This window comes from Chiroxiphia lanceolata, chromosome 20 (assembly GCF_009829145.1).
Source record: "Chiroxiphia lanceolata isolate bChiLan1 chromosome 20, bChiLan1.pri, whole genome shotgun sequence".
Taxonomy (NCBI): Eukaryota; Metazoa; Chordata; class Aves; order Passeriformes; family Pipridae; genus Chiroxiphia; species Chiroxiphia lanceolata.
The window spans coordinates 5,997,805-6,023,685 of NC_045656.1; the positions used below are offsets into that span (position 1 = coordinate 5,997,805).

The 25,881-nt window shown below is 44.0% G+C and overlaps 2 protein-coding genes across 2 annotated transcripts in view; one reads left to right on the top strand and one right to left on the bottom strand.

The window, feature by feature from the left end:
- VKORC1L1 (vitamin K epoxide reductase complex subunit 1 like 1) lies at positions 1-21,091 on the top strand. Its single transcript, XM_032707332.1, has 3 exons — positions 1-242; positions 11,406-11,515; positions 12,204-21,091. The coding sequence occupies exons 1-3, from the start codon at positions 49-51 to the stop codon at positions 12,428-12,430; spliced, it is 531 nt and encodes a 176-aa protein (XP_032563223.1). The 5' UTR covers positions 1-48; the 3' UTR covers positions 12,431-21,091.
- Positions 18,549-25,881, bottom strand: part of GUSB (glucuronidase beta) — an 11,439-nt gene continuing 4,106 nt past the window's right edge. Inside the window, exons 6-12 of the mRNA XM_032707324.1 lie at positions 24,912-25,064; positions 24,123-24,301; positions 23,617-23,763; positions 22,468-22,552; positions 20,730-20,906; positions 19,995-20,130; positions 18,549-18,755 (exon numbers count right to left, since the gene is read on the bottom strand). Coding sequence (XP_032563215.1) covers positions 18,598-18,755; positions 19,995-20,130; positions 20,730-20,906; positions 22,468-22,552; positions 23,617-23,763; positions 24,123-24,301; positions 24,912-25,064 — 1,035 coding nt within the window. The 3' untranslated portion in view covers positions 18,549-18,597. The remainder of the gene's footprint in view (positions 18,756-19,994; positions 20,131-20,729; positions 20,907-22,467; positions 22,553-23,616; positions 23,764-24,122; positions 24,302-24,911; positions 25,065-25,881) is intronic.

Below are 25,881 nucleotides of genomic sequence, written 5' to 3' on the forward strand. Positions count from 1 at the left end.
CGGGCGCCGGGCGCGCGTCGCGGTCTGAGGCGGAGGGACGGGGCAAAGATGGCGGCGCCCGTCCTGCTGCGGGTGTCGGTGCCGCGCTGGGAGCGGGTGGCGCGGTCCGCCGTGTGCGCCGCCGGCATCCTGCTGTCCCTCTACGCCTGCCACCTGGAGCGCGAGAAGGGCCGCGACAGCCACTACCAGGCCCTGTGCGACCTCAGCGAGCGGGTGCGCTGCTCCGCCGCCATCACCTCCAGGTGAGGCGGGGGTGGGACCGGCCACCCCTCGCCCCGTTCTCGCCGGCAGGGGCGGCCAAGGGAGCGCTGCCCTCGGGGGGCGCTGGGGGTGCGGGGAGGTTCCCTGAGCGGGTGCGGGCGCGGAGGAGCCTGTGGTGGGGGCACAGGGCAGGGGGAGGGGGGTCAGCGCTCCCGGCCGGGGCAGCCCCAGCGCCGGAGGGCCGGTGAGGGAGCGGCTTTTTTCGGGATCACCGGCTTTTTTCGGGATCACCACGGGCCAGAGGGTGAGGCACCCGCAATTCCCGTGTTGAAATCAGTGGCAATTAGGTGGAGCGACGGGCGTTTTAGTGGTAAACGCTCGTTAGAGCGGAGTGGTGCGGCTGTGAGTGTGGTTGAGGCCAATGTAAACAAGGGCGATTGCAGGTGGTTTGCTTTGGGTGGTTTTAATTGCGGTATCTTGTACTGCGTTTTCATTGAAATGTCACCTGGCAGCGCAGGAGACGGTTTTGTGGTACAGAGGAAGTGCTTCATTCAAGAGAGACTTGGGTCCCTCTGCAGCAAAAGCTCAGCCCAGACCCTGAGTTGTTTTGCAGGTGTCCAGTCAGCTTAGCAGTTGTTTCCCAGAGGTCAATGGCTCTTATTTCTGTTAGGAGAGTCAGTCTGTAATATTCTATTAACTTGACGTGTCATGTAAGTAGTTGGTTGAGTTACAAAAATGAAAAGACTTGCCCTGCTGTGCAGTTACAAGTGATTCCAGTACAAACATGGCACAGGGAATAGTTTCAGGTGGATTAGATCTTAGGTGTCTTTTCCAGCCTTCACGATTTTAGGGTTCTAGGTGTAATTTGGCCAAGAAACTCTCTTAAAAGCATATTGTCAGATATCTCAGCTAAAGAAATAAGAGGATTTATCCATCAATCTCAAAATTGCTCAGAGCTTGGAATATATGTCTGTGTGTATGTGTAGATATACAGGCACATAAGGACATCCGCTATAAGGAAGTGGGAAGGGAGGGTTTTGATTCTTGAGCAAAACCCTATTATGTATTAAATGCTTCCTCCTTTTCTTTTAATGAGAATTTTGTTACTACCATGTGAGTGCCTTCAGCTGAATGAGCACTTGAGATTTATTTTTTTCCCCTCTCAGTGTAACCCGTGTAAAAGCTGTCCCAGTTTTTATCAAGGTACTTGTTGTGCCATCATAAAAAGCCAGTTGTGCAGAACATGCCCATACTCCTATCAGGGTGGAAGCTGTTAAATTGTTGAGGTAAAACACACAGGGATCTCATATTCTGAAAACCTCCTCTGTGGTGACAGCAGGTGGGATTGTGTTACAGAGATCTGTATCTCTGCATGTCTGAGAGGGGACTCTTGTGATTGAGTGAGGGCTTCAACTCTGCTTTTCTGTCTGTCCTCAGGTGATCTTTAGTCTGTGGAGGTTCTTGTTCGTGTCTTTGTTTGGGAAGTGTCCTGAAGTGACAAGTTTTGCTCTAACTAGGGAGAAGACTTCTACAAACTTGCCAGATAACATAAAACTGTATAAATTGAAGTTATGCATAGGCTACTGAGATTAAACCATGTGAGTCTCATCAGTAAAATAACTTTCACCACCAGGAGCAAAAAGAGAATAACAGGGATTTAATCATCATAAATCACCTCCATAGCAGCCTGTTCTTGTACAGAATTGGTTCTCCAACAGCTTTTTATTGTTGCTGCAAATGCTGCTACTGAGACAGGCAATTTGATGCAATAGTTTTGATGTGTGTTTACTAAATGCTTGGGAGAGGGAAAACACTTAAAGATATAATTGGAATTATTTCTAATTATGGAATCATGCTTGGTAATTAAAGTGTTCATTAGTAATGCAGCAGCTGACACGCTGAGTGTGCCATGGCAAGGCCTAGAAATACTTTACTGTAGGAATTCTTTGTAGTAATATGAAGAGTCAGGGATAAAATCAACTAAAAATCTCACCAGCAGTTGCTAGGAGAACATGCTTAGAGTTCTCCTATTGCAAATGTCAGGATATCTCGTGGTGATTAGAGCAGGTGGTAAAAGGAGTTTGTGGAAAAGGAACGTGCAAGTTCTGTTCAGTCAAACCATATTTGGAGAAGAATGTGCTTTCCAGGCTGTGCAGGACACAGAGGAGTGTTGTTGCTTTAAAAGTAAGGCAGGAGGGCAAGTGATTAAACTTTGAAATAAGAATAACATTGGAAGAAATGTAACTTATTTTCCGTGTTGCCACAGCTCCCCATCCATCAGTCACTCTCTCTCATCAAGTGTTCCTTGTCCCCACATCACCAAGGTTTCTGTGAAACTTGATTTCTAGAAGGGAGTTTTAACCACAATTTAGATTTTACTGGGGTAGTGGAGTTTTGAATCTTGAGTTCCAGCTTTTCCACATGTACTGCAGATTTAATCTTCATGTGTTTCTTTCCTCATTAAGCTGTTACATTGGCAGTCAGAAATTATTTGATTAGCTGATTAGCAGAGTTAACTCTACAGAGTTAAATGTGTGACAGACTTATACTTTGTGGCTTTTACTGGCTTCCAGAGTGTTCATTCAGTTGTGTGACTTTTATTTAAGCTGGATTTGCTGATGGAACTTGGAATGTAACAGTCTTCACATTTTGAGTCCTGACTCCCACAGTGGACTGAACTTTAGAAAGCACTTAATGGTGGTGGGATTAATTTTAAGTGTGGAGAATAATTAGAATAAATTAGTTTATTCCTCCCTGAGCTGACTTTCTGGTATTTGAGGGTGAGGGGTTTTTTTTGCTAATAAGCTGTTAGTATTTCAAAGTCTTGCTTTTAAACCCAATCTGGTATTGGCAGAACCACAGGAACAGAGATGTAAAGATTGCCAGCACGCAGAGGGAGGAGCACAGAGAATCTCCTGTCAGAGCCTGACTCATACAGAAGATTAGGTTGGAGCAATACCTTCCCAGTATCCCTTATTCAAAACAGGAATGGTCAGCATATTTCAAGCTTTTATCGTGGGGAAAGTTCATGAAGTAGTTTAAAAATAAAAGCTGCTAAGGGCTGTATAATAAAGGAAGGGAAATACCAAACGTTTTCATTGGCAATTGCCGTAGGTGTTTTAAATGAATTGCTGTCTTATGCTTGAGAGTAAGTGGCAAGAGTTGCCTTATAATGACACTGGCCTATGGCAGTTCCTGAAAAATATTTCTGGTCTTGCTGTTGCAGTAGATCCACAGAAGGAATTAAACCAATAGACACGTTTCAAGTAATGTTGAGAGTGCTACAGCTTGAAATAAAATGTGACCTTTAAGTTGTAAAGCAGAGACCCAGAGCCTTTTGCTCTGGTCTTTTGCTTGCCCTGGGAGATTTTGGGGTCTTCTAATACATTTCTGCTTTCTGTCTTGATTAATGGAAGGTTTCTGCAGAGGGGATTAGTGGGTGGCTCTCTTTTTGAAGGAATTTTTGTGGCCTGGAGTGCACTAAATGCTGTGACAACTGTGACACAGCCTTGAGACAGCACGAAGGACCAAAGGGCACCTGTCACTGGATATCTTTAGCAATATTTGCAGCTGCGTGAGTGAAGAGCTTTGGCAATAGTCAATATTGATCTAGGTTAATGTCTTTAGAAGTTCTGGAGTCCAAATAGGATTTTAAGAATCTGTGGATTAATTGGATCTCATTGAGAGATGGCATGTTTTAGGAATTCCCTGTTCTAACTTCATGCTAATGGGGGAGGTCTTGGGTTGTCATCTTGTGTTTGAGCCCCTCTGAAATGCCTGTTCTGAAAAACCCTAATATCCCAGAACATTTTGGGTTGGAAGGGACCTTGAAGATCATGTATTTCCAGCCCCCTGCTGTTGGCAGGGACACCTCCCACTAGACCAAGTTGCATATCTGCCTTGTGTCTCCTGGTGGATGCACCAAACTCATCACTTGGTAGTTCCTGAAAATGCATATCTGTAAAATGTGTGTGTTGGGCACAGGTCTGTTTGCAGTTTGCCAAGGGTGGCCTGTGACAACTGGAGGATTATTGTGTTGCTCTGCTCGCCTATAAATCATTGTGAGCAGTGAATTTACACCTGTCTTAAGTGTTACGTTTGCTTTGCCTTGTGCCACAGTACTTAAACTCTCTGTTGTGTGAGGGTAGTGGTGGAGAGCTCATTCCTCTGCAGGGTGGGTGTGCATTGTGCTGTAAGGAACTGCAGGTAGAACTGACCTGTGCTGGTTTCTCAGTGAAGAACACCTTGCTAGAACTGTTCTGGTGCATCCTTACAGAATGCAGACTGTGGCACTGATCAGGTTGACAGGAACAACCCCATTATCTGAGGAAATGGGACATGGAACCAAACTTCTCAGACCTCCTCCTAACCCGATATTTAAACTGCAGTTCTGTTGGGGGGCAGTTCCTGTAAACTTGATATCTGTCAAGTTTACTTCATTCCAGGTTGAGAACATGATATAGCAGTTATCATTCTTATTAATAGTAAATTCCTGATATCCCAGGATTTTTTTATTGCTGTACCTGCAAGCAGGCACTCAGATATGTTTGAGGTTTGCAGGTAGTGACTGATGTAAGGTGGCAAAAGTTAAAAGTAGCTTTATGCAGGTAGTGGGAGAAGTTTGTCTTGTCTGTTCTTGTGAACCAGTGCACACAAATGAGGCCCATGTGCTTTTTAAAAACATTGTATTAGCTTTGCAGGTCTTGGGGTTTTTTAGTCAGTAATATCTTTCATGTGAGCCAAGTTAATTGTTTTTGTAAGGCAGCTTTGATTCTGGATACAAAAAAGGTAGAAGTTTGATTAAACCGAGGGTGGAATGTGGAGCAATGGGTGATCATTCAACAGGAATCATATTTGTTGTTCTTAGGCTGGAGAAATAGTTTACATGGAAATGTAGTCTCCTGAACTCAGCTGCAGTCTGTCCTGGCATTTACCATGGGTGGGTGATCATTTCAGAGCATTCCCGGGTGTCAGACAGCAGCTGGAATGGGGCTTCTGCAGTTCCTCTGGATTCATTGGGTTTGCTGCCTCAGGGAAGGTTTGGGGACCTTCCTTGGTTTGTTGATTGGGCAGGGGGGAGTTGGAGTAGACAAATTCAGTGCCAAAGGGGAGGGAGGCTCACAGGAACTCCTCTGCTGGAGGGAACCCTGCCCTGGGAGCCAAGGTTCCCTGTGCCCTGGCACTGCCAGCTGGGCTGGCAGCACATGTCCAGCGGGACTGACTGGGAGATAACGGGCCTGACTGGGAGGCAGGAGCAGGGGCTGGAGGGTGTGAGCTGGGAAGGAAGGTGTTTCAGGAATGCTTGCAGAAACCAGCTTCATTAAAGTTGCTCCTAAAGCTGCAGAAGCTGATAATTCAAGTGATTTTTTTTTTTCTTTTCCCATCTCTCTAGTAGAAAATCGATGATTTGATACTTCTGACTGATAAAAGACTTCCTGGCAGAGGGACATCTTTTATAAGACACAGCAGTGCCCAAGCTATGGGAGTCTTGTCTTTTATTTTCCATCCTTACAACCACATGTATTTTTGCTTTTCATAAATATATCATTTCTGGCTTGACTGGAATTTGCAATAGGGCTGAGAATTATTTTGCTTGGTGCAAAGTAAATTTAACAAAGTGCCTATAGTTCAAACTCAGGCTTCATTTATGATAGCTTAATAGAAGAGATTATGTAGAAGGGATACAGTGCTGTTGGCTTGTAGCTTGAATAGCCTGTGCTTCTGTAAAGGCTGCTATAAAATAATTAACCACTGTCTGCTTGAGATTTTGCTGATCTAGACAGTGAGATTTTTAGAGACTGTTTCTGAAATAGAGCTGGAGGATATATAGAACAAAATCTCATTTGTTTATGCTAAATACTGCTAATAGATTTAAACGTGAAATTAAGTGTATCAAAATTTTTGAGCAGTCCTGGCAAGTTTACAAATGGGAATTTTTAATCTCCTTTCTTGTGGCTTCTAATTGAAGGCTTTTACTTAATTTATTAAAACTGTTAAGAGTGGCCTAAGCAACCTTGAAACCACGAATTAGGTTTAATCCAAAATCCTCTAGTGAAGCTGGAAAGAAGCTGCAACCAAAGTTTCTTAACATTGCTAAGTACTGACATGCTCCAGATCCTTTGACCTTTATCTGAGCTTTCACTGAAGGCAGTGTGTGAGCACAGGCCAGCTCTGCTCCCCTCTGAGAACTTCCATTCTGGACCATAACTTATCTCAGAAGTCCAGTGGTGCCTAAGGAAATGTGCACATCACTTGGCAAGTGTAACATTTTTGTAGGAAAATTATATTTATTGTTCCCTCAAGGTTACAAAGTGGTAAGTGTTGCTTGCTGTTGATAACAAAATCATGCTTATGGGATGATTAATAATCCTGAAATGAGGGGCTTTAAGTAACCTGCTGCTGCTCAGAAAACAAAACTTGAGTTCTTTACTTACAGTTTTCTGAAAACAGAATCTCTTTTATTGTTTTCCCTTTTCATTGCAGCAACCCAACAGCTGAGAGAGAGAAATGTGTGGGGAAAGCTGTTGCTGCACAAATGCAGAACGTCCTCAGATTTTGGGTCATATCCTGTCATAGTCCCCTGAAGGATTTGAGCATTTGCAACTAGTCCTTGAGGAGACTGGAATGTAACCTGGGAAATACATGTTTGTTCAAGGCATCTGCTGCTGGCTGATGTCAGGGACATGATCTGAAGCCAGCTGGACCTGACCCCATCTAATATGGTTATCTTCATGTTCAAATGAACATACAGTGCTTAGTTCTCTTCTGGGCATGAGAACTAAGGATTGCCAGGTGAAATCGAGGTGATGTGATTCTGGTCATCACCAGGGGTTGTTGCAGAGGTCAAAAGGAAGTGCTCAGAAAGGACCAGGAAGGTTTTTCAAGGTGGGCTGCTGAGTGTGTTGGTGCAGGTGAAACCCCAGTTCAGAAGTTTGTTAAGCTAATTCTTAACTTAATGATGATTGAGGAGAAGGAAAGCATCTTGAGGAATGATCTCTTCATCAAAAGTGTTAAAAACATCTCCTTCTGGCAGTGCTTGTCAGAACTGGGGTGCTTGGCTAGAAAAACCCTATAGCATTTCTTACAGAGTGGATGGGACAGTAATGTAACTCCTGGCTAAATAAATACTTCTTGTTTTGTTTGTTTGACTTGCTGTGCTTGGCAGGCTTGGAATTCTGCTGCTTTTTGAGCCAATACTGATAACTCTTACAGCTTTTACCTTGTTAAACGTGAAGGTTGTTTACTTGTCCTCTAAAATGGGTCAGATACTGGTGTACTAAGTGTGGTTCTCATGGTTCCCTTTCTGCCAGTGGCATTTTCTCTGCTAAATTATGGTAAAAGTGTTTAAAGTGCATCCCATAATACGCTGTTGTGGAACACAGGGGATGTTCATAATTGTACAAAAGAGGTAATGATTGAAAAGTGTAAGACTTTCTTGGAGGTGTGTCACTTGTGGATCACAGTGACCTCAGTTCTAGTTTTCCTGTTAAGAAGTGACAGGTGAACACAAATACTGCTTTAAACTTGTAAAAATGCAACAGTGCTGAGCTTTAAATACCTCAGACCAAAGGGGATACTGTTTAGAGGGTGAATAATAACTTTCAAGACCTAATGCACATTGGACTGGAAATGTTCAATTTTAGATGTTGGGAGACTACATAAACAGTTCTCACCACTTTATCTTGGATTTCTTGACTCACTATTTAACTTTTTAAAGAGCATTCAGGGTTGTACATGTAGATGGGGAGTGGAGCAGGCTGTGGTCTTGAACAGAGAGGGGAGTTGAGTTACTTGAAACATGCACAAAGATGTGTTAATGGTTTATTTGAAATCTTCCTTGTAGTTCGTTCAGACGGCTTTTTATTTTTAATAGGAGTGAAACTTGGGTGTGGTGAAAGTGGGCTTGGCTCCTGTGTTTGTCCCAGTGCTCTGAGTCACCCCGGGTCACTGCAGTTATCACTCTGGAATTCTTGGCACTTCAGGGATGGGAGCCACGAGTCAGGACCAGGAAAAAGTTGGTGATATTGGGCTGTGCTTTTCTCCTGCTGTGCAAGCAACTCTGTCATTAGTGCAAGTTCATTTTACTTAGTATTCTGTATCCAAAAAAATTGATACAAGTTAATAACAGTTATTCTAAGTTATGTTCTTTGTAAGGAAGTCAGGTTCTGTGAAGAACTTCTGATGTTTTATTTCTTGGAGCTTATCCTTTTATTTGGACTTTCTTCTTGTTATTTGTTTGCTGTATATTTTTAGACTTCTAAATTACTGTAACTCAGGTGTGTTTTGCTTGATTTTGGTGTGAGAAGGGAGATTATCCTACTCAGTTTTTATCCTTTCTCCAATTGCTTGCTGAAGTTCTTGGTTTATTGTGCATTTTAGTGGGTTTTAGGACCTCCTCAATAAAATTAAGAGCCGATTTAGCCTCTTCAGTTGAGAAATTAGATTCAAATAAAAATATACAAAGTCTTAATACTTTACAGTTCGATGCAGAAAACTTACACTTCAAACCTTATAAGGCTGAGAAAAGGGCTTTATGTTAAACCACAGGCTGCTTAGCTGTCTTCAGGGGTGGTGGAATAAGATGTGAGATTAGAGCTGTGCTCCATGGACTGAAATTTAATACTTCATGTCCTTAAAGCTGCTACAAGGCCAACAAGATACTTAATGAACTCTTGCACATGGAAAAAGTGCTCCCCGTGCTCTGACCTTGCGGCTCTGAACGGATCACGCCGGGTGCTGACTGTCGGGAAGGGCTGGAACTCCTTATCCTTCCACCAGCAACATTTTATTCTCTTGCAGAATCACTGCAGGGTCAGGTTCTGTAGAAGAAAGTTTCTGATGGTTTTTTTTTAAGCTTGGGTTTGCCTTCAAGCACAACAGGATCTGATGAGCCTCGGAGGTGGGAGCACACAGGGAGGGCAGGGACGGGGAGGGATCGAGCATCACAGACTTGGCACACTCAGAGTCGTGCTGTGCAGTCTCTGGGTAAGGAAAGCCTGAGTGTGCTCAGACACAGTTTAATGTCACCCTGCAAAGAAGTCTCACTTGGAGATTGGAGACTAGAGTAATACATTTCACCTGTGGATAGTAAGCTGAAGTATCTATAAATGTAGTAATATAGAAAAATAAAAATCGACTGCTAAATGCAAAAGGAGGATACCTTTAATGTATTTACCTGGCTGCCTTTGGCAGCTGGAGAACACAAGACAGTTGTTACATGTGCTGTGACATCTTAGCAAAGGAAGGCTAAAAAATAAACAGTTCTCACTTAAAATCCAGATAACATTCAGCATGTGGGAGGAAAATCTCGTCATAGCAGAGATTCCTTGGAATTGGCAGTATTTCTTTCTAATGTTTGCTAATCCGTGTTTCCATAGTGTTTGGCCTTTTTTTAAATCCCTCTCTGGGAAGTGTGTGGCTCCCTTTTCTGTGAGTGCTGCAATCACATCTCTGTCTGCAGCTTTTCCAGATCTTTGGGATCCATCCTCGATGCTGCTTTGCCCACGAGCGGGACAGTGGGACTGTTTGCCTTCCTGTGCAGCAGGGAGGAGGTGCAATCAGCCGTGTCCCCCACATTTTCCATAGCCCCAGAAGTGCTCTGGGATGAGTGCAGGGAGCCAGGCAGTTCTGCACTGCTCCTCCTACAACTCCCTGCCTGTGTGACCTCTGGCAGCCTCGGGAATGCTGAACCACTGTCCCCTGGTAAAGCAGCGTTGGTTGAATTGGCACAAAAGTTTCACTTCACTCCTTTACAAGATTTGAGACCAAACTAGTTGAAACTCTGTTTGTTTTTTTTACTGTTTATGCAGTAAATGTGCTTTCTAGGAATTGGGACCCAATTTTTTCCACTGGGTTTCTTGGGGAGAAGAGCACAAGACTTGCCTGTAATAGTTAATTCAAATTTAGTAACTGTCTGCAATTAAAATTATTAATTTGAATATGTTTTGCAAATACTGCACAGATGGCTGTGAGACTGTGAAGTGTTTGGGAGATAGTATTAAATTGTACTTGCTGTGGTCCCTTTTTCTGTGAGGAAACTGCTTGTCATGTGTTGGTAGCCTGTCACTGGTCCCAGATGTGTGGTGAGTTACATCAGCAATGTTCCTGCCCTGTGCAGAGAGCAGACTGTGCTGTGTCTTGGTTTTTTAGCAGGGCATTGCCTCTAGTACAAGAAATTATCTAGAAACTGCACTTTTCTTGGCATAAATGTATCACACTGGCATTTTCTGCTGCAACAGGAGTGAGAAATGGTGCTTTTTTACATAGTTCTGTGGCAGTTAACCTGATAATGGGAACCAAGCCAAGTGTAGTGCTTGGCTTGATGCTCCAAAATCATGCTGGAAGATATCCTGATGTTGTCTTGTAAGTGAGTTAAGTTACCTGTTGGATAGCATTAACTTCATGTTTTCAAGTGACACTAACAAATAAGGTCCTCACTTTGCTTTTACAGATAATGGCATGATCTGCCTTGGGGCATCGAATTCCTGGTTTCTAGCACAAATACATTTGGTAATTTCATCTTTTATCCTCATTGCAGCAGCAGGTTTGTAGGGCTTGTGCTGCTTTCTGTCTTATCACTAGAAAGTTGAAAGTCACTTTGTGGGGAATTCAGGTGTTGGTTCAGTGTCACACCGTGCTCTGACAAACGAGGTCTGTGGATCTTGTTCTGGTGCCATCCCCAGCTTGTCTGCTTGGCAGATTGGGGTTCCTCCTGAGGTGAGAGACTGCTCAGGAGCAGCTGAGGTGCAAACATATGTCCTGGTTTGCTTGCTCTGATGCCAGCAGAGCTGGGAACAAATCCTTACCCCTTGTGCCATCGTCCCTGTTGACGTCCCTGGACCAAGTGTCCAGCTTGCTGTGGTGGAGGGAGATGCTAAAGCTGTTGGGTGCTTGACAAAACAGCTTCAAACAGAAGCAAACGTGGTGTTTGAAGTTGCAGCTGCGTGAACTTGTAGTTTCTGGTGTGTTGAATAACTTTATAATCCTCCAGGTGTGGGATAAAGCTGTACCTGTGGGTAAAGTGCTCCCCCTGTTGCAAGCTGCTTGATTTTCCAGGATAACTCTGAACTTCCCATTGGACTCCAGTGGTCATGTCAGAATATATGTACCTCTTTTTTTCTTTTCCCAACAGAGATGGACTGAAAACACTGATGTAAAAGCAATAGGTGCCCAAACAGGAGTTAATTAGTTTCACTGTTTTACAGATGGGGTCGAGGATTCGGTCTGTTGGGTTCCATCTTTGGAAAGGACAGTGCAATAAATCAGTCAAACAGTGTTTTTGGACTCGTGTTTTATATACTACAAATGCTACTTGGTAAGTATTAATTCTGCTTAAAGCCTAAAGCATGTAGCAGGTCTGTGGTGTTGAAGGAGGAGTGCAATGCAGATTGCACAATCTGCAAGAAACCAGATAAATGCTTGTGATTTTTATATCTTTTTTTTCTTAGCACCAGCCTAATGATACATCTGTCCAAAGGACTTAAAAACCCAACTGATAATAAGAGTAATTGCATTTTCCTCTGCTATGCTATTAATAATATAGGGTGTCAAGACAGTTTCTGTGCTGGTATTTTCACTTCAGTATATTTAGCATCGGATTGCATGACAGAAAAGAGAGGAAATAAAAATGGAATTTACAAGTTTTGCAGGAGTAATAGGCAAAAAAGTGCATGAAATGTGTTGTATACTTGTTGGTCACTGTGTGGTCTGCTATAAAGCTGTTAATTTTGATAGAAATAACTCGATCAGCCTGTAACTTTCCCCTAACTCAGGAATACAGAGGATGGTTGATATAAACATACTCCTTATCACAGGACTGTCAGAACTTAGATGCTCCCCTCCAAAGAGTGATTTGTCTTGATTTGTCATGGTGTTTTAACCAGACTTTTCTGTAAGACAGACTTGCTGAGGAGCCCTCAGTCTGAGGTAGTGCTTATAGGCTTTGTGCTGTGCGTGGAGGGGGGCCGAGAGCAGCCCTAGTAACTCTCTCTCTCTTGTTGCAGGTATGACAGCAAGTGCAGTAGCAGCTCTAATCCTCATGACATCCTCCATAGTGTCTGTAGTAGGGTCATTGTACTTGGCATACATTCTGTACTTCGTGCTGAAGGAATTTTGCATTGTCTGCGTCATCACATATTTGCTGAACTTCATTCTCTTTATCATCAACTACAAACGACTAGTTTATTTGAACGAGGCCTGGAAACGGCAACTCCAACCCAAACAGGAATAACCCCTGTTTGAACTCTTGACTGACAGTCTGAAGACCCAACTTCCATTAAGTTTATTTTGCAGTAATTTTTTATTCTCCATATCAGACACTCTCCCCGAGAATCATAACTGAATTTTTAATTATAAATTTGAAGGGGCCCCCGATAATTTTTCTGTGCTAATCTTCAGTTTAAATGTGGTTGTGAAAGAAAGCTCTAATACAATCAAAGACAAGCTTTAACTTTACTTTGAAGGAGTTTTAGCCACAGCAAAACCTAGACTCTCTCTTCCCCCTCCACTTGTGAAGTGGGTAACACTTGCTATGAAATATCCTGTATATAAATTCAGGTATAACAAGATGTGATCATGACATTAAATATTCTAGACTAGCATCACCATATTTAATGTTGCCATGTTTACAGTATGTGTATTACTTTTTTGTTTTCGGTTTTTTTGGTTGGTTTTTTTTTTTTTAGCTGATGGACTTAGATTTGACTAGGACTTACACTGTAAATAAAATTAGAAACTATTGGTTTCATCCCTGGAGAACTCCCTGTACAATGGGTTTTGTTAGGAGCTGTCAGAGGGTTCAGCTCACAGTCGACTGACACGATGGAAGAAGTGACCTCTGAAGAGAACACGGAGTTGCTGCACTCACTGCTCGTGCTGTCCCAAGAATGGTGCTTGGGGTTGGTTCCATTTTTTTTTTTTTTTTCCTTCTGTCTTTCTTTTTGTCTCCAGTATCGAAAAATGGAATTAAAGCTGAAACCTGAAGTGTGTTCATTAAACCACAACCTCGTTAATTCTGTACCGAGTGAAAATAGCTCCGTGTGGTCGATGGAAAGCTGCCACCAGGATATTCTGTGCAGGTTGGGGGTTGGTGTATCCAAGTGTTCTTTGAAAGGACTCAGTTTCCATGCAGAGCTGTTTCATTTTTAAGCTGTGGTCAGCCAGCCAGTGTTACTAATGTTTGATGTTCTGTGAATGCTGCAGTATAGGATTGCAATTGCAGTGGAAGCCACTGACTGAGCGGGATAACCAAGTCGTGCACTGAAAAAGCAGTTACTTAATTGATCTTCGTCAGGATCCTTGGTTTGTGCTATATTGGGAAATGAACTTTAGGCCTCACACACACACACAAGATCCCTTGGAAGGGCAAGCTGTTTAATGGGATAAGTGAGTAAATGTGCTCCTGAAAATGAAATGTGATGTAGTGCTATCATTGCTCTTTCTAATAACTAATTGGGGAAAAAAAAATATTAAACTGCAGATTTAAAGGAACAAAATTGTACATGTTGTTTCTGCACTCAGTATTCTAAGGCTGAATGTTAAAAGTGCCTTCTGTCTTACAATCTTAAACCAAATACTTTGCGTTGAACTTGGCAGGCAGAAGTGTCCTTGCTTTAAAAATGAACAAACAAACAAACAAAATTCCCAGCAAACTTGCTGGGGATAGAGGAGTATTAAGAGATATGTTTAGTTTTTAGACTGAGAAGTGGTAGCAGTATTGTTTCAGTTTAATTAAAAAAGGTTGATGGCGATTTGGAAAAGTAAAATATTTGTGTTTCAGATCTGTGACACGAAAACGTGTAGGTTCAGTTACTTTCTGTAATTGGTGCTGTGCTGCTTTTTGCCCTTGTCAGCTTCTAAATATGAAGAATTCCAACTGCATACCAGTTATTTAAAGAATTAATTTAACTACTTTTGGGATTTTTTTTCTCAAACATGAATGTCAGAGAGACACTTCTGTTGTATGGATAAGTGGATTATAAACACTAAGTTGCTGAGGATAAACTTGACTGTGAAACATGCAGCGTTTCCGTAGAGCAAATAGAATTTTTAGATTGAATCCACAAAATAGTATTTAAATTACTACTGAAGTCATTTTCTGGTTTGTATCAAGGATGTAGGTGGAAACTGCTTTTATGTATAGAGTTCTGTGGTATGAGTAACATCTGTTGCATGTAACACTAAATTACTTGTCCCTCTTGTCTGACAGTTTTAGACAACAATTCATTAAATGCATTTTGTATTGACCAGAGTATAGTTAAAGCTTGTCTTGATGTTTAGTTCTGTCTCTCAAATGCCTTGAACTTTGATATGAGGGGAATGAATGATGTTAAACTGGTCCCTCAAGGCTTGGCTTTGTTCTCTCACAAGCCTTGAGGCTGTATCACTGTTTAATATGTGGTATAGATTTATTTTGATGCATTCCTGTGATCTACACTAAGGCATCTTTTTTTTTCATCCAAGGAAGAGGTGAACACGTGCTGCCTGAAATGGTCAGTGGCAGTGCTCATATCTCAGAACAAGCAGCCATGGAGACAAGTATAATCAATGAGTACTTGGTCCAATTTCTGGGAAAAAAAAAAAGGAAAAAAGCCCCATCAGCTGAAAGTATTGGTGTTGACTTAACTTCACTGTGTCTTGTGCTTGTTTGTGTGGGCATAGTCTGTTAATTCAGTTTGTTTAGTAAAAATGTTTAGGGCCGGATTTCCAGCAGTCGTGTCTGCAGTCCTTGTTTGTGTGCACATAGGGATCAAATGGAACTGGAGTTTGGTCTCTGGAAGAATTTGCAGCTACACTTTGTGCACAGACTTGCAAATCTGATCCTTAATTGTGAACTCTTTTTGTCTTGTGTGCTTTTCTTGCAGTTACTTTTTACTGGAAGTGATTTGCTAGAAACGACCCTGACTCTTCTATTTCTCTCTCGTGCTTCAGAAATGCAGTTGGCCTGAATAAAGGGCAAAATAATCTTAGCAGTAGAAATTTGGACCTCTTTGCTTCCAGTTCTTTGACTCTCCTTGTTGCTCCCAATGATAGAAACAGCATCTTTCTTCCAGTAAAATGGCACAGGTTGTGATGTGATGGAAATCAGAGGAGTGCCCCCCTGCCTGCCCCAGCCAAAACAAACGTGGTGGGAAACCTGTGGTTGATTCTGATCTCACCCTTCCAAACCCAAAGGCAAATTCCGAGAAATATTGAGGATACAGGAAAACACAGGTAAATAATACCTGGGCTGGCAAGGGACAGGGGGATGTTACACAGATCCTCGTTGTGGTTTCAACACTCATGAGAACGGAGGGAAAAAATTCACAGTATCCAAACAGTGGTTCTGAATTTGGGTCCTTCCTCCCCCTCTTTGGCTCTCAGAGTCACCAAATATTCTCAGTTGGAAGTTCCTCGGCGAGGGGCGGCTTGGAAAGGCAAAAGAACCTCATCCCAAAACCTGCTTAGGAATTAAACATTCCTGAAATCCTCTTACTGTAAGGTACTTGCTACTCTTAAAGGCCAACAAAGCATTCAAGTCTCGTTGAGGAAATGAGTGTTCTTGGAAGTTTCTCGCTGTAAAGTGTTCACGATGCTGAGGCCAATGAAACATTCCCGACCACCTTTGATGCCTGAAGTGGCAACAGATCTCTTGTGAGGAGGTTTCTGCATTCTGTAGTGTTTGTCTGCTGCTGTACAGAGTCTCTCAATTGTTCCAGGAGGTTGGTGAGGTGCTTCAGGCAGCATTTGATGCTCCTAATTTATATGGGCTGAAGTCAGAGATTGAATGGCTTTGATTCTGCCAGTGTTGTTTAAACGTGAACTAGACAAAACCGTTCCAGAAAAGATGAAGTATTCTGTTACCATAAAACTGTATTAAGCATGGCCTAAATATTAGGTGTTTGTTCTGTATAGTATGTTCCATCAACTATTTATTCCTAGTGCTTCAAACTCCAAATTAAACACCCATTGAAATGGAGTCATTGGGCAGATGTTCCTTTCATCGATACAGGCTGAGAGATTCTATATCAGAGGTTTAGGATACAGTTTTGCTAACAGGTAAAACAATGTAAATATGTACGAATTCTATTTGTTGCACATAACTTTTTTGGTATAAAAAAAAAAAAATAATAAATGTAGAAATTACCTGTGGACGTCTTGCTGCAATCATTCTTATGCTGCATTCATGCAGTCCAAACATAAGAGCTTGAATGAACCCAATCAGAGGCCTTTTTGGACTCAGTCTGAGCCTTAGAAACTGTTTTCAACGTCAGTACTGTAATTCTGTTTCTAGAAATGTACTAAGTTGTGGGGTTTTTTTCAGAGACATTGTGTGTGTTAGCAGTAGTTTAAAGCACTCGATTCCCCACAGATACCAGTTTATAGAATTCCTGCAGCTTCATCACGTTGTGTGCACTGGGTGTGTAGAGGCTGAGCAGCATTGACTTGAGGCTTTAATTGTTTACAGTTCTTTAAGCAACGTAAAAAACAAACAAACAAAAAAAAACCCCTAACATTCAGTGTGTGATCTTTATCACTTCCTGCTTTATTGGTTTTGTGGGTCTGCTTGAACCCACTCCCACAAGATCACAAAGGATCTGGAAAATGCTGTGTGTGTTCCTGGATCTGGGGGGCTGAGGGTTGGGTAGGAGGGCTTGGGTTTATGATTGCACTGAGCTGGTCAGAACAAGCAGGAACTGAGGTCAAATGTGTGCTTTTCATACATATGGGCATTAAACTCTGCATCTGTTGTGTTGGTCTGAATGAAGTTAAAATTTCCTCTTCTGCAGCTGCCAGCCCCGTGTTACCACAGGGATCTGAGCCCTGGTTTGTAATGGGTGAACAGTGTCAGATCCTTCTCTGTGTTTTGGTATGTCCTGTCTGGTGAAACGGGGAAGAAAATGATTTTCTTCTTTAAATAATGATGTCTGGAGATGGAGAAGTTGAGATGACTTTCAAACACTGGTAGTGGGCTTAAATATGGTAATTGCTTCTACCATGGTACGTTTGAACAAGTGTCTTTTTACTGTGCATAGACTTTTATATTCTGGGGCTTTAGTTATATAGAAGATCTAGACCTAACATGGTGTGAGGAATGTCGATAGTGTGTTGTTTCTTTTCCCTTAAAAACTTCATAATTGTTTTGAAGTCTGCAGCAAACATCTGTGCCCTCATTCTGCGTGTGGCAGGGTGGAAGGTGGGGTTGATTCCTAATGTACCAGCTCTAAAGGAAAGAGAATTTGGCCACCACAAAACATAAGAGCAAATATTTTCTTGATATTGTCAGATTTTGGTCACTTTCCTGAGCCACTAACACAGGAAAGCATTAGAAAAGGGAGTCATAGCAACAGTTTCACACAGAATCTGTGAATCATTAAAACTACCTAATTGTACCAACTTCCTAAATTCACTGGGCAGCCTCCAGTTTTGTTGTGATGCTGCTCTTGAGACAACCCTGGGATGTTGCTGTAAGATGTGTGCAGACCAAGTGTTCTGAGCTCCTCTGTGAGTGTTGCTGTGATCTGTGCCAGTCTAGAGCCAGGCCTTTAGAGTCCCCTAAGACTGGTGTGCAGCCCGAAAGGGACGTTATTACACCATTGTGCTGTCTGAAGCAGCACGTTAATTTACACATGGCCCTACCCCAGACTACTTCAGGCCACTACCAGAAAGGTTTAGAACAAACTTGCCCTCTTAGACTGCTGTTGCTGTAGTCCACGGTGACAGTTTAATATGAAGGAAGCCCTTCCCTGCTGGAAGGTAAAACTGCATCAAATAGTGGCAGTTTTGGTACTGTGAGTAAAATAAATAGTTTTATTAAACTTCAGTTGATGTAGTACCTGCCTATCTAACATACTCCACCTTGCTGCTGTAGTATGAATTCCATACTGTGTTGGGAGTATGTTGGGTGTCCTCATAGTGGTTCTGAATGCTGTGAATGCTCAGGAGTTCTCACACACACATCCTGTCAGGCAGGAGAAGCTGCATAAACTCTGCTCCTCTGTGGACAATTTGCTGTGATCTGAGTAGTGTAACTGTTAGGGGAGTATAACTGGAAAACCTCATTTGCATTAGGGGGATGTGATGTTCATGTAGAGTAACTTAGATTTATTTTTTTTTAAGTCTTCAGCATTGATTTGTGTCATGTAATATTTGTGTTGGGGTTTTTTGCCATAAACAGATACCTCAGTCAGGATCTCTAACTTCAGCTCCTTGAAACTCTGAATATTTGTTTTACTCTCTGGAAACAGGAAGCCTCCAGACATGGCCAAGCAGAGGAAACCAGTGTTTCTGATCTGCTTCACATCATAGTAACTCCTTCAGGTGGACTAGAAATCGCATTAGACTTGCAAGACTTGAGTCAGGCACAAAAGTTATTTAAACAGAAATTTAATAACAAGTTCAGTGTAATACCCTTTGATTTCATTTTAAAAAGAGGGCATGTGATGTTATTACAGGAGGAAGACAGCTTGATTCATTTGCAATCTTCCAGTATCTTTCTCTAAGAACAAATGCAGCTGCTTTGGGCTGTCGCTGGCGGGTAAATATTCCTTTCTTGTTCCCCAAAACACGTGTGGTCCCTGTAGAGATTATAAAATAAAGCAAGGATATATAACATGCTCTTGTATGCCCTACTTGAACTGTTACAGTGTATGTACTAAATCAGGTTAGGAGGAAGAGACCTATGCACTTTCTTCTCCACACAGTCAAGGTACAACGGGGAACTTGGCTGATGTAACTTGTGTCACCTTGGCACAATTAATTGATGTCACAGAGCAATACAGCTGCAATTCAGTGTCTTTACAGCTGGTAAATCGATGGCACTTAATTTGGGTGTGCCCATTAACTTGAGCAGTATTGTATTTACAATAGATATTCCTGCCACTGGTTCCACCTTGAAATTTGATGGTTGGAAAATGTTGATGACTATTTGACTGTCCTGTCCTTTAGTGGTGTCTGTCCTTTTAGCCTATTTTAGTTCTCATAGGAAAGTAGAAAAGAGGATTGCAGCACAGAGAGAGACTGGAACTGCATCTGTGTATGTGAACTTGTCTACATTTTCTCCATCCTCCTGTTTGAAGCTGATACTATTTTTCTGACCCTGCACTGCACTGACTGAGCTTTCTACTGCCTGTATTGATGCTCTCTGGATTATTCTTAGTGGTTTTCTCTGCCTGCAGTCAACACTGACTGTTCACCCCCTGAGCTCACTGCAGGTGGCACAAGCAGAAGTGGTTCCTTACCAGGTCCCCTGAGCTGTAATTGTTTAATTTCTCTGTGACTGCACTGTAGATTAAGGAATGCCCAGTACTTTGTGACTGCACTTCTCATTTATTAATGGTGGATGGAGTGTCACGATAGACAGTTGTCTGCCAGTGTGGCATCTGCTCCTCTGTTGCTAAACCTCTACCAAGTTAATGATGCATTATTTAGGGTGCTCTGTTGCTGAGGGCAGCTGTAGATTAAATAGGGAGTGAGACACATCCTGATAGCTGAATGAGCTCTGAATTGAGGGTGGCCAAGAAACAGGAGCAGTCTGGGTCTGCTCACAAGCTTCCCTTGCTCTGCCCTAGTGCACTATCCTGTGTTCTGGGGATCATCTCTGCAGGAGCTCATGCTGGAGAGAGGATGCATTAAGTACAGGCAGGACCTTCCCTCTTCCCTCTTGGCTCTGGTCGTGCTGGATTTTGTCACAGGAACCAGCAGTGCTCTGTCTTGGTAAACAGAGGGCCCTTTGTTCTACCCTACAGCCCAATATTGTTTGTGTGGCATAAACCAGGGAGGATGGAGAGTTGTTTGGAGCACAAATAGAAGCTTACCTTGATTAGTCATGAAATCAGCAAAATTCCATATGAGCTCCCCAATCACATACTCCTTCCTCTTCTTGTCAAAAACAGCGTGGTACTCCTTTAGCATGGCCTTCTGGTACTCCTCACTGAACATGAGGGGTGGATCCTACAGCCAGGGAAAAGAGGTGGCCTTGAGTGCAGGTGACAGTTAATCCCAGCAAAGGCACTTCCCATTACTGGGGACCTGCTTCCTGAAGACAAACTGAGTGGTTGCTTGGTCTTTTCACTGCTGCTGTATTAACAATGGCTGTGGAGTGACAGCTGGCAACTACTGACATTGCAAGGGGCCACACACATAACCTACAAACAGAATTCCAGGTATTCCTAGGGAGAGGCCGTGGTGGTCTTTGTCATGGCAGGGACAGCAGTGCCACCCCTTCTGTGTGTGACAGCACCACAACATCACCATCCAGTGTTGCATCTTCCAATTCAAGCATTTTCCACAACTGCCAAAGTACAGATTTCAGAGTGCTCAGTGCTCTCAGTCAAAGCTGAGAACTCCTCTTTAGGTAGACTCTAACCTCTGCTAGTGGCAAAGCTCATTGATTTTGGTGGAGCAGGATTACAGTCCTGGAGTCTTCCAGGCACTGACAGCTGCTGCATCTCAAAACAAAGGCAGGCTCAGGGCCCATCTCTGCCAATTAAATTGTGCTGCCCTGTAAGAGCAGCAGAGCTGTTTCCACCTGGGACATCTACAACACTTACACTGTGCAGTCCAGGAACCGAGTCTGCTCCGTATTCACTCTGGATAATGGGCTTTTGGTAGGTTTTATACCAGTTCTCAAACTGTGCTGTGAGTTGTAGTGGAATCACTTCCAGATGGCCTGGGTCGTGGTACCAGGAGAAGTAGCTATTTACACAAATCACATCCACGTAGGGAGCCTACAAAGAAAACAAGGTGAGAGTGTTTTGTCACAGAGCTCAACGCAGACAACCTTCTCTCGTAAAGCTAAATCCTCCTTTGGGATCATTTAATGCAATCCAGGTTTATTACACGTAGAATGAAGTCTTTTCCCCCATTACTCAGGCCCTCCAAATATATCTTTCCCAGGGGGAAAAAAAAAAAAGGCAGGATAAATTTAATAAGCATATTAATTTGGCATTTTTCTTACAGCCTTAGGAAGTCGCAGCAAAGAGTTAGACAAGATCAGCCCATTTCATCTCAGGTTTGTTAGAAGCTTTTCTTTCCAAGATGTCTCTGGCTTGCAGGTACATTTAGATGTACTTTTTGAGTATTGGAATGTGATAACCAAGTCAGTGGTCAAATATTTTGGCAAGCAGCTAAATTTGTGCATCGATGGTGCAATACTAAGACTGAGCATTCTGCAAGTTCTATGCCATTTCTACCACATGGACAGTATGAAAAAAGGGCACAAAAGCCCACTAAAGATAAAGTGATGTTGTATGTAACTTGTTCAATGTTCTCTTAACATGTTTTGTAATAAAAGAAAAAAAAGTTCTAATATCACATCAGTGTATGAGATCTGTTCTTTGGCTTTGTTTTCCTGTGCTCAGGGTGGTCAGAGCATCTCACAGGGACAGGATATTGGAGCTGGTGTGCAAGTGCCTGATTCAACAGCAATATCCAAGAGCCAGATCCCTGCTGGGCTCCTTCAAAACTGAGGCCATCAGGTGATTTTTTTTTTCCTGGGGTGGGCAGGAACAGACCTTGGAGTTACAGACTGGTAACTGTAGAACAGCTTAGAAGCAACACAAAGTGTAACCTGTAGCACAGACATGTGGTAGTACCAGGTACCTCCAGACTCACCTGCTCCAAGTGTCTGTGGTACAGCAGTGACAAGCATTATAAAGCCACCTTGAAAAATTAAAAATTACACAGGAACTACCCTGGAAACAAATGTATGTGTTTAAATTCCTTGGTTCATGCTATGGCCAAAGGCACAGACATCCAAGAAAAATACCCCTTGGCTATTTATCCAGCTCTAGGGCTTTAATTATGAAGCTGGATGAGCTTTTTAGATTATTCAACACAAATAGACATCTGCCAAAGAAGATCTACAGCAGTTTAAAGCAGGAATTAAAGCAAAGCCTCCTTCCTTTAGACTTCCACAAGGGTTGTTAGTGTTTTAAAGAGGTTTAAGCTTTGGCTTAATTTCAAGTGAAAATCCTGAGCATTTGTAAACACAATCAATGGGAATAGCAAAGCATGACAATATTAATGGAATCCAGGGGTATAATCCTGCACACAAAGAACTGTTCTCTCTTACAGATACTTTTTTTTCCAGCAGGACTACAACTACAGGACAAGGTGCTTTGTACTAGAAACAAAACCATAAGTTTTCTCCTGCCTTTCCCTGTTAAATATCTCCAGTAAATCTGGGGAGGTGTGGGGGGGAAGGACTGTAAAGCAAGGGAAAGGAAGAGGAAATTTAATGTATGAATTTAAAAAAATAAAAAAGGCTAGAAAAGAAAGTAAACTTACACCACGATCAAGGGCGTAATTAGCCTCTGTCACAAAGGTTACTGGTCTGGAGGGATCCAGAGCTTTAGTGTGAGCTATCACTGTCCTGTTTGCAAACAGTAAAACAGAGTTCAACAACAGCATGGAGAAGCACAGCCCCATTTCCCCAGGCTCTCTGTCCTTCCACCCCGCCTCGAGCTGGTTTTTGATTTAGCAGCTGGTATTTTTATTTAAATAGAGATTATCTGTCACATATTGGTTGCTGTCCCACCTGAAGAAGAGCAGAGTGGAAGCATACCAAGCACAGGCACCTGAATTTGTCTGTTGGTGCCAGCAGCTTAGGAGTTGGAGAAGGGACAGTGAGTTTGAGGACAAAACTGCAGAAAGGGTAACGGGAAGTTTGTGAACAACTCTTGGGGTGTGTTCCTGCAGAAGCACGAGGCCTTATCCCTGTGCCAGAGCAGGCAGAGGTTGGCTGCTTTTGAGGAAACCCTGACTTGAGGGAGATGAGACAGAAGGGGAGGGTCAAGCCCTGCTGCAACCCCAGCGTGGCAGGAGGGTGGTGGATCATTCTGGTGAATTAAACTTCACAGTTATCTCTTAAAGCACCTACAGCTACAAGGGATGGTCTGCTACCCCACTGCAGAGCTGCCTCTTGGCTATCCAAAGCTTAAATCTCTTTAAAAATAAAACCAAAGGGTCTGTAGGGACTTGAAGCAGTGGCTTTGAAGTGGGGTGTCACAGCCTCCTGCAGAACAAGTAACTGGCACTGACTGAAGAACTTTTGTCTTCAGAATGAAAGGCCAATTATTTTACAGCTTTGCCGTAATTCTCAAAGAATTTAGCACTTCCAGTGGTAACAAGAAATATTCTGTTGCCATCAGGTCTGATTTTGCTTTATCCTTAGCTCAAGAAGAGATGCTCAGACCACATGGATTCCTGGTAATTTTGCAGAACTTTACTGGTTCAAAACCAACAAGTTGAGACAGTTGAGCATCAGTTCCACACATGCAGCAGTTACACTTTCAGTTTTCATCTGCACATATGGCTTCAGGGTTCCCAAAAAACGCCTGCCCTCTCTTTAACTGCTTCTCTGTGCCATCCCAAAGGAAGAAGATGCATCATCTGCCAACATTCAGACCTCAGCTCTGTACAAGGAGATGCACTTACTTAAAGTAGAAGCCTGCTGGGGGCAGCTCCGAGGCCGGCTCGTTGGCCACCGACCACATCACAACTGAGGGCCTGTTCTTATCCCTGCGGATCAGCTCCTCCATCACAGCCAGGTGGTGCTGCAAGGACTTGTTCCCAAAGCTCTCGCTTAGAGACAAGAGGTGAGACCCAGTGAGGTGAGGGTGTAAAATCCATCCCCCTTTGCCTTTCCCTGTGAGAACTCTGGGGTGCACGAGCCCAGCTGAGCCTTGACACTGAGTATGGCTCGTGCCCTACTTCCCCAAAGGTCTCTGCACAGTTCAGGGCCGTGGTTTGGGCTCATTAATTGAGCCATGTGGCAAAATGCCCCTGGGTTGCCCAACCCCTCCAGGCACACGTGGCGCAATGGGGCGATTTCTAAATAGAGCAAAGTACTCCCGTTATCAGGACAACGGGAGGGGACAGTTCTGAGGTGGCTCAGAGAGGCAGAGAGGAACAAGGGCAGGGTGTGCTGAGCGGTTCCTTACGGCAGTTTGATGCCCACCCCCGGGCACTCGTCGATGACCACGATGCCGTAGGCGTCGCACAGGTCCATGATCTCCTCGGCGTAGGGGTAGTGGCTGGTGCGGAACGAGTTTGCCCCCAGCCAGCGCAGCAGGTTGAAGTCCTTCATAATCAGGGCCCAGTCAAGGCCTTTGCCACGGATCTGGGGAGAGAGAGAGAGATCACTCCCTGTCCCACTGCTGGGTTGGGGGTTCTCCCCATGCATTAGCCAAGCACCACAGCTTCCCTGCGGGATCCATCTCCAGCACTGCCAGGGGCCGGGAATCCGAGAGCAGCTATCACAGTCAGAGGGGTTTGGGTAGGAAGGAACCTTAAAGACCATCCTGTTCTACTCCCTGCCATGGGCAACGACATCTTCCACTAGCCCAGGTTGCTCCAAGCTCTGTTCAACCCGGCCTTGAACACTTCCAGGGATGGGGCAGCCACAGCTTCTCTGGGCAACCTGTGCCAGGGCCTCACCACCCTCACAGTGACCCCACCACCCCCACTGCTGACTGACTGTATGTCAGCATGTCTGACTGGAAGCCACAGCTGGAGATGGCTCAGCACCTCCACCAGCACACCCCAGGCCCATCCATGCACCCTGAGGGATGTTGGGACTATGGCAGGACTGGGCATCGTGTCCCCTTAGTGCCGGTAGAAGTTCACCCCTGGCAGCTCCCAGCCTGGGAGAAGGGTGTGAGGAAACAGCCCCTTGGAGGGGAGGGGAGGCAGGCAGGTGAGGTGAGGGGCCCGTGGGTGCCCACACTCACATCTGAATCCTCGTGCTTGTTGACGCCGTGGAAGTAGAAGGGCCTGCCGTTGATGAGGAACTGGGTGCTGGTGACGTGGACGGTGCGGATGCCGACCGGGAGCGTGTACACATCCTCCAGCAACTCCCCCTCCACCTGCGCCTGCATTTTCACCTGGATTGCCAAGGAGGAAGGTGAGTGATGTGCTGGGGTTCACAGGGACGCCCTGTGCTCCCTCCCCTCTGTCTGGGAGAGCTGTTTTGACCTCCCGTCCGCTTCCCAGCCCTGCCTCGGCACAGAGCCTGCTCCTCACAGCTGCTTCATCCGCTGTCCTCAGGGTAGGAGCAAGGTCTGACTAAATAGAAAACAGAAATCCAAGCTGGGGAAGTTAAAGGATGAAGAATGAGCTGCTGGATGACCCTTCTGGGGCTTGCTCACCCCAAGAGCTGCAGTGTCTTTCCCTCATACTCGTCTGGCCCATTTCATCCCCCCCCAAGCAAGACAGTAGGACCACTTCTCTGCCCTGCACCAGGCAGCGACTGACATGTCACCTGCTCACAAGAGATACAGACCTGAGACCCTGGAGACTTACAGCAGCTCCTCTGCCCTGATTTCTGCATCAAAACATCACTACTGATCCTTTACTCACAGAGAGTCCTCCAAGGCTCCAGCTATTAAAGCTGAACTCTTGCAGAGAAGAAAGAAAGCTGACTGTGTGGCAAAGCCTGTAGAAGAGATTGGCAGCCTGCTCCTCAGAGACTCTGCTCTCAACTTGCAGGGCATCTCCTCCCCTGTATGGTCTCAAATGGGATGGACTGGGCCCTAAAGGTGAAGGACCTAAGAGCACACATGTGCACTCCAGGCATGCCCTTCTCACTGCCAGACCTTGCAGTTCAGCACCCAGGGAGCTGCCAAAGCTTGATTTGATTACTGCCTAATTAGCAATGCCACACTGGTCACATGAACAGGAGCCATGAGAGAAGAGAAGATG

Excerpts from the sequence above, each read along its gene's own strand:
- VKORC1L1 (XM_032707332.1), top strand. The coding sequence starts at position 49 with ATGGCGGCGCCCGTCCTGCTGCGGGTGTCGGTGCCGCGCTGGGAGCGG. Across the intron at positions 243-11,405 it reads TCCGCCGCCATCACCTCCAG|ATGGGGTCGAGGATTCGGTC; the intron begins GTGAGGCGGGGG and ends ACTGTTTTACAG. Across the intron at positions 11,516-12,203 it reads TATACTACAAATGCTACTTG|GTATGACAGCAAGTGCAGTA; the intron begins GTAAGTATTAAT and ends CTCTTGTTGCAG.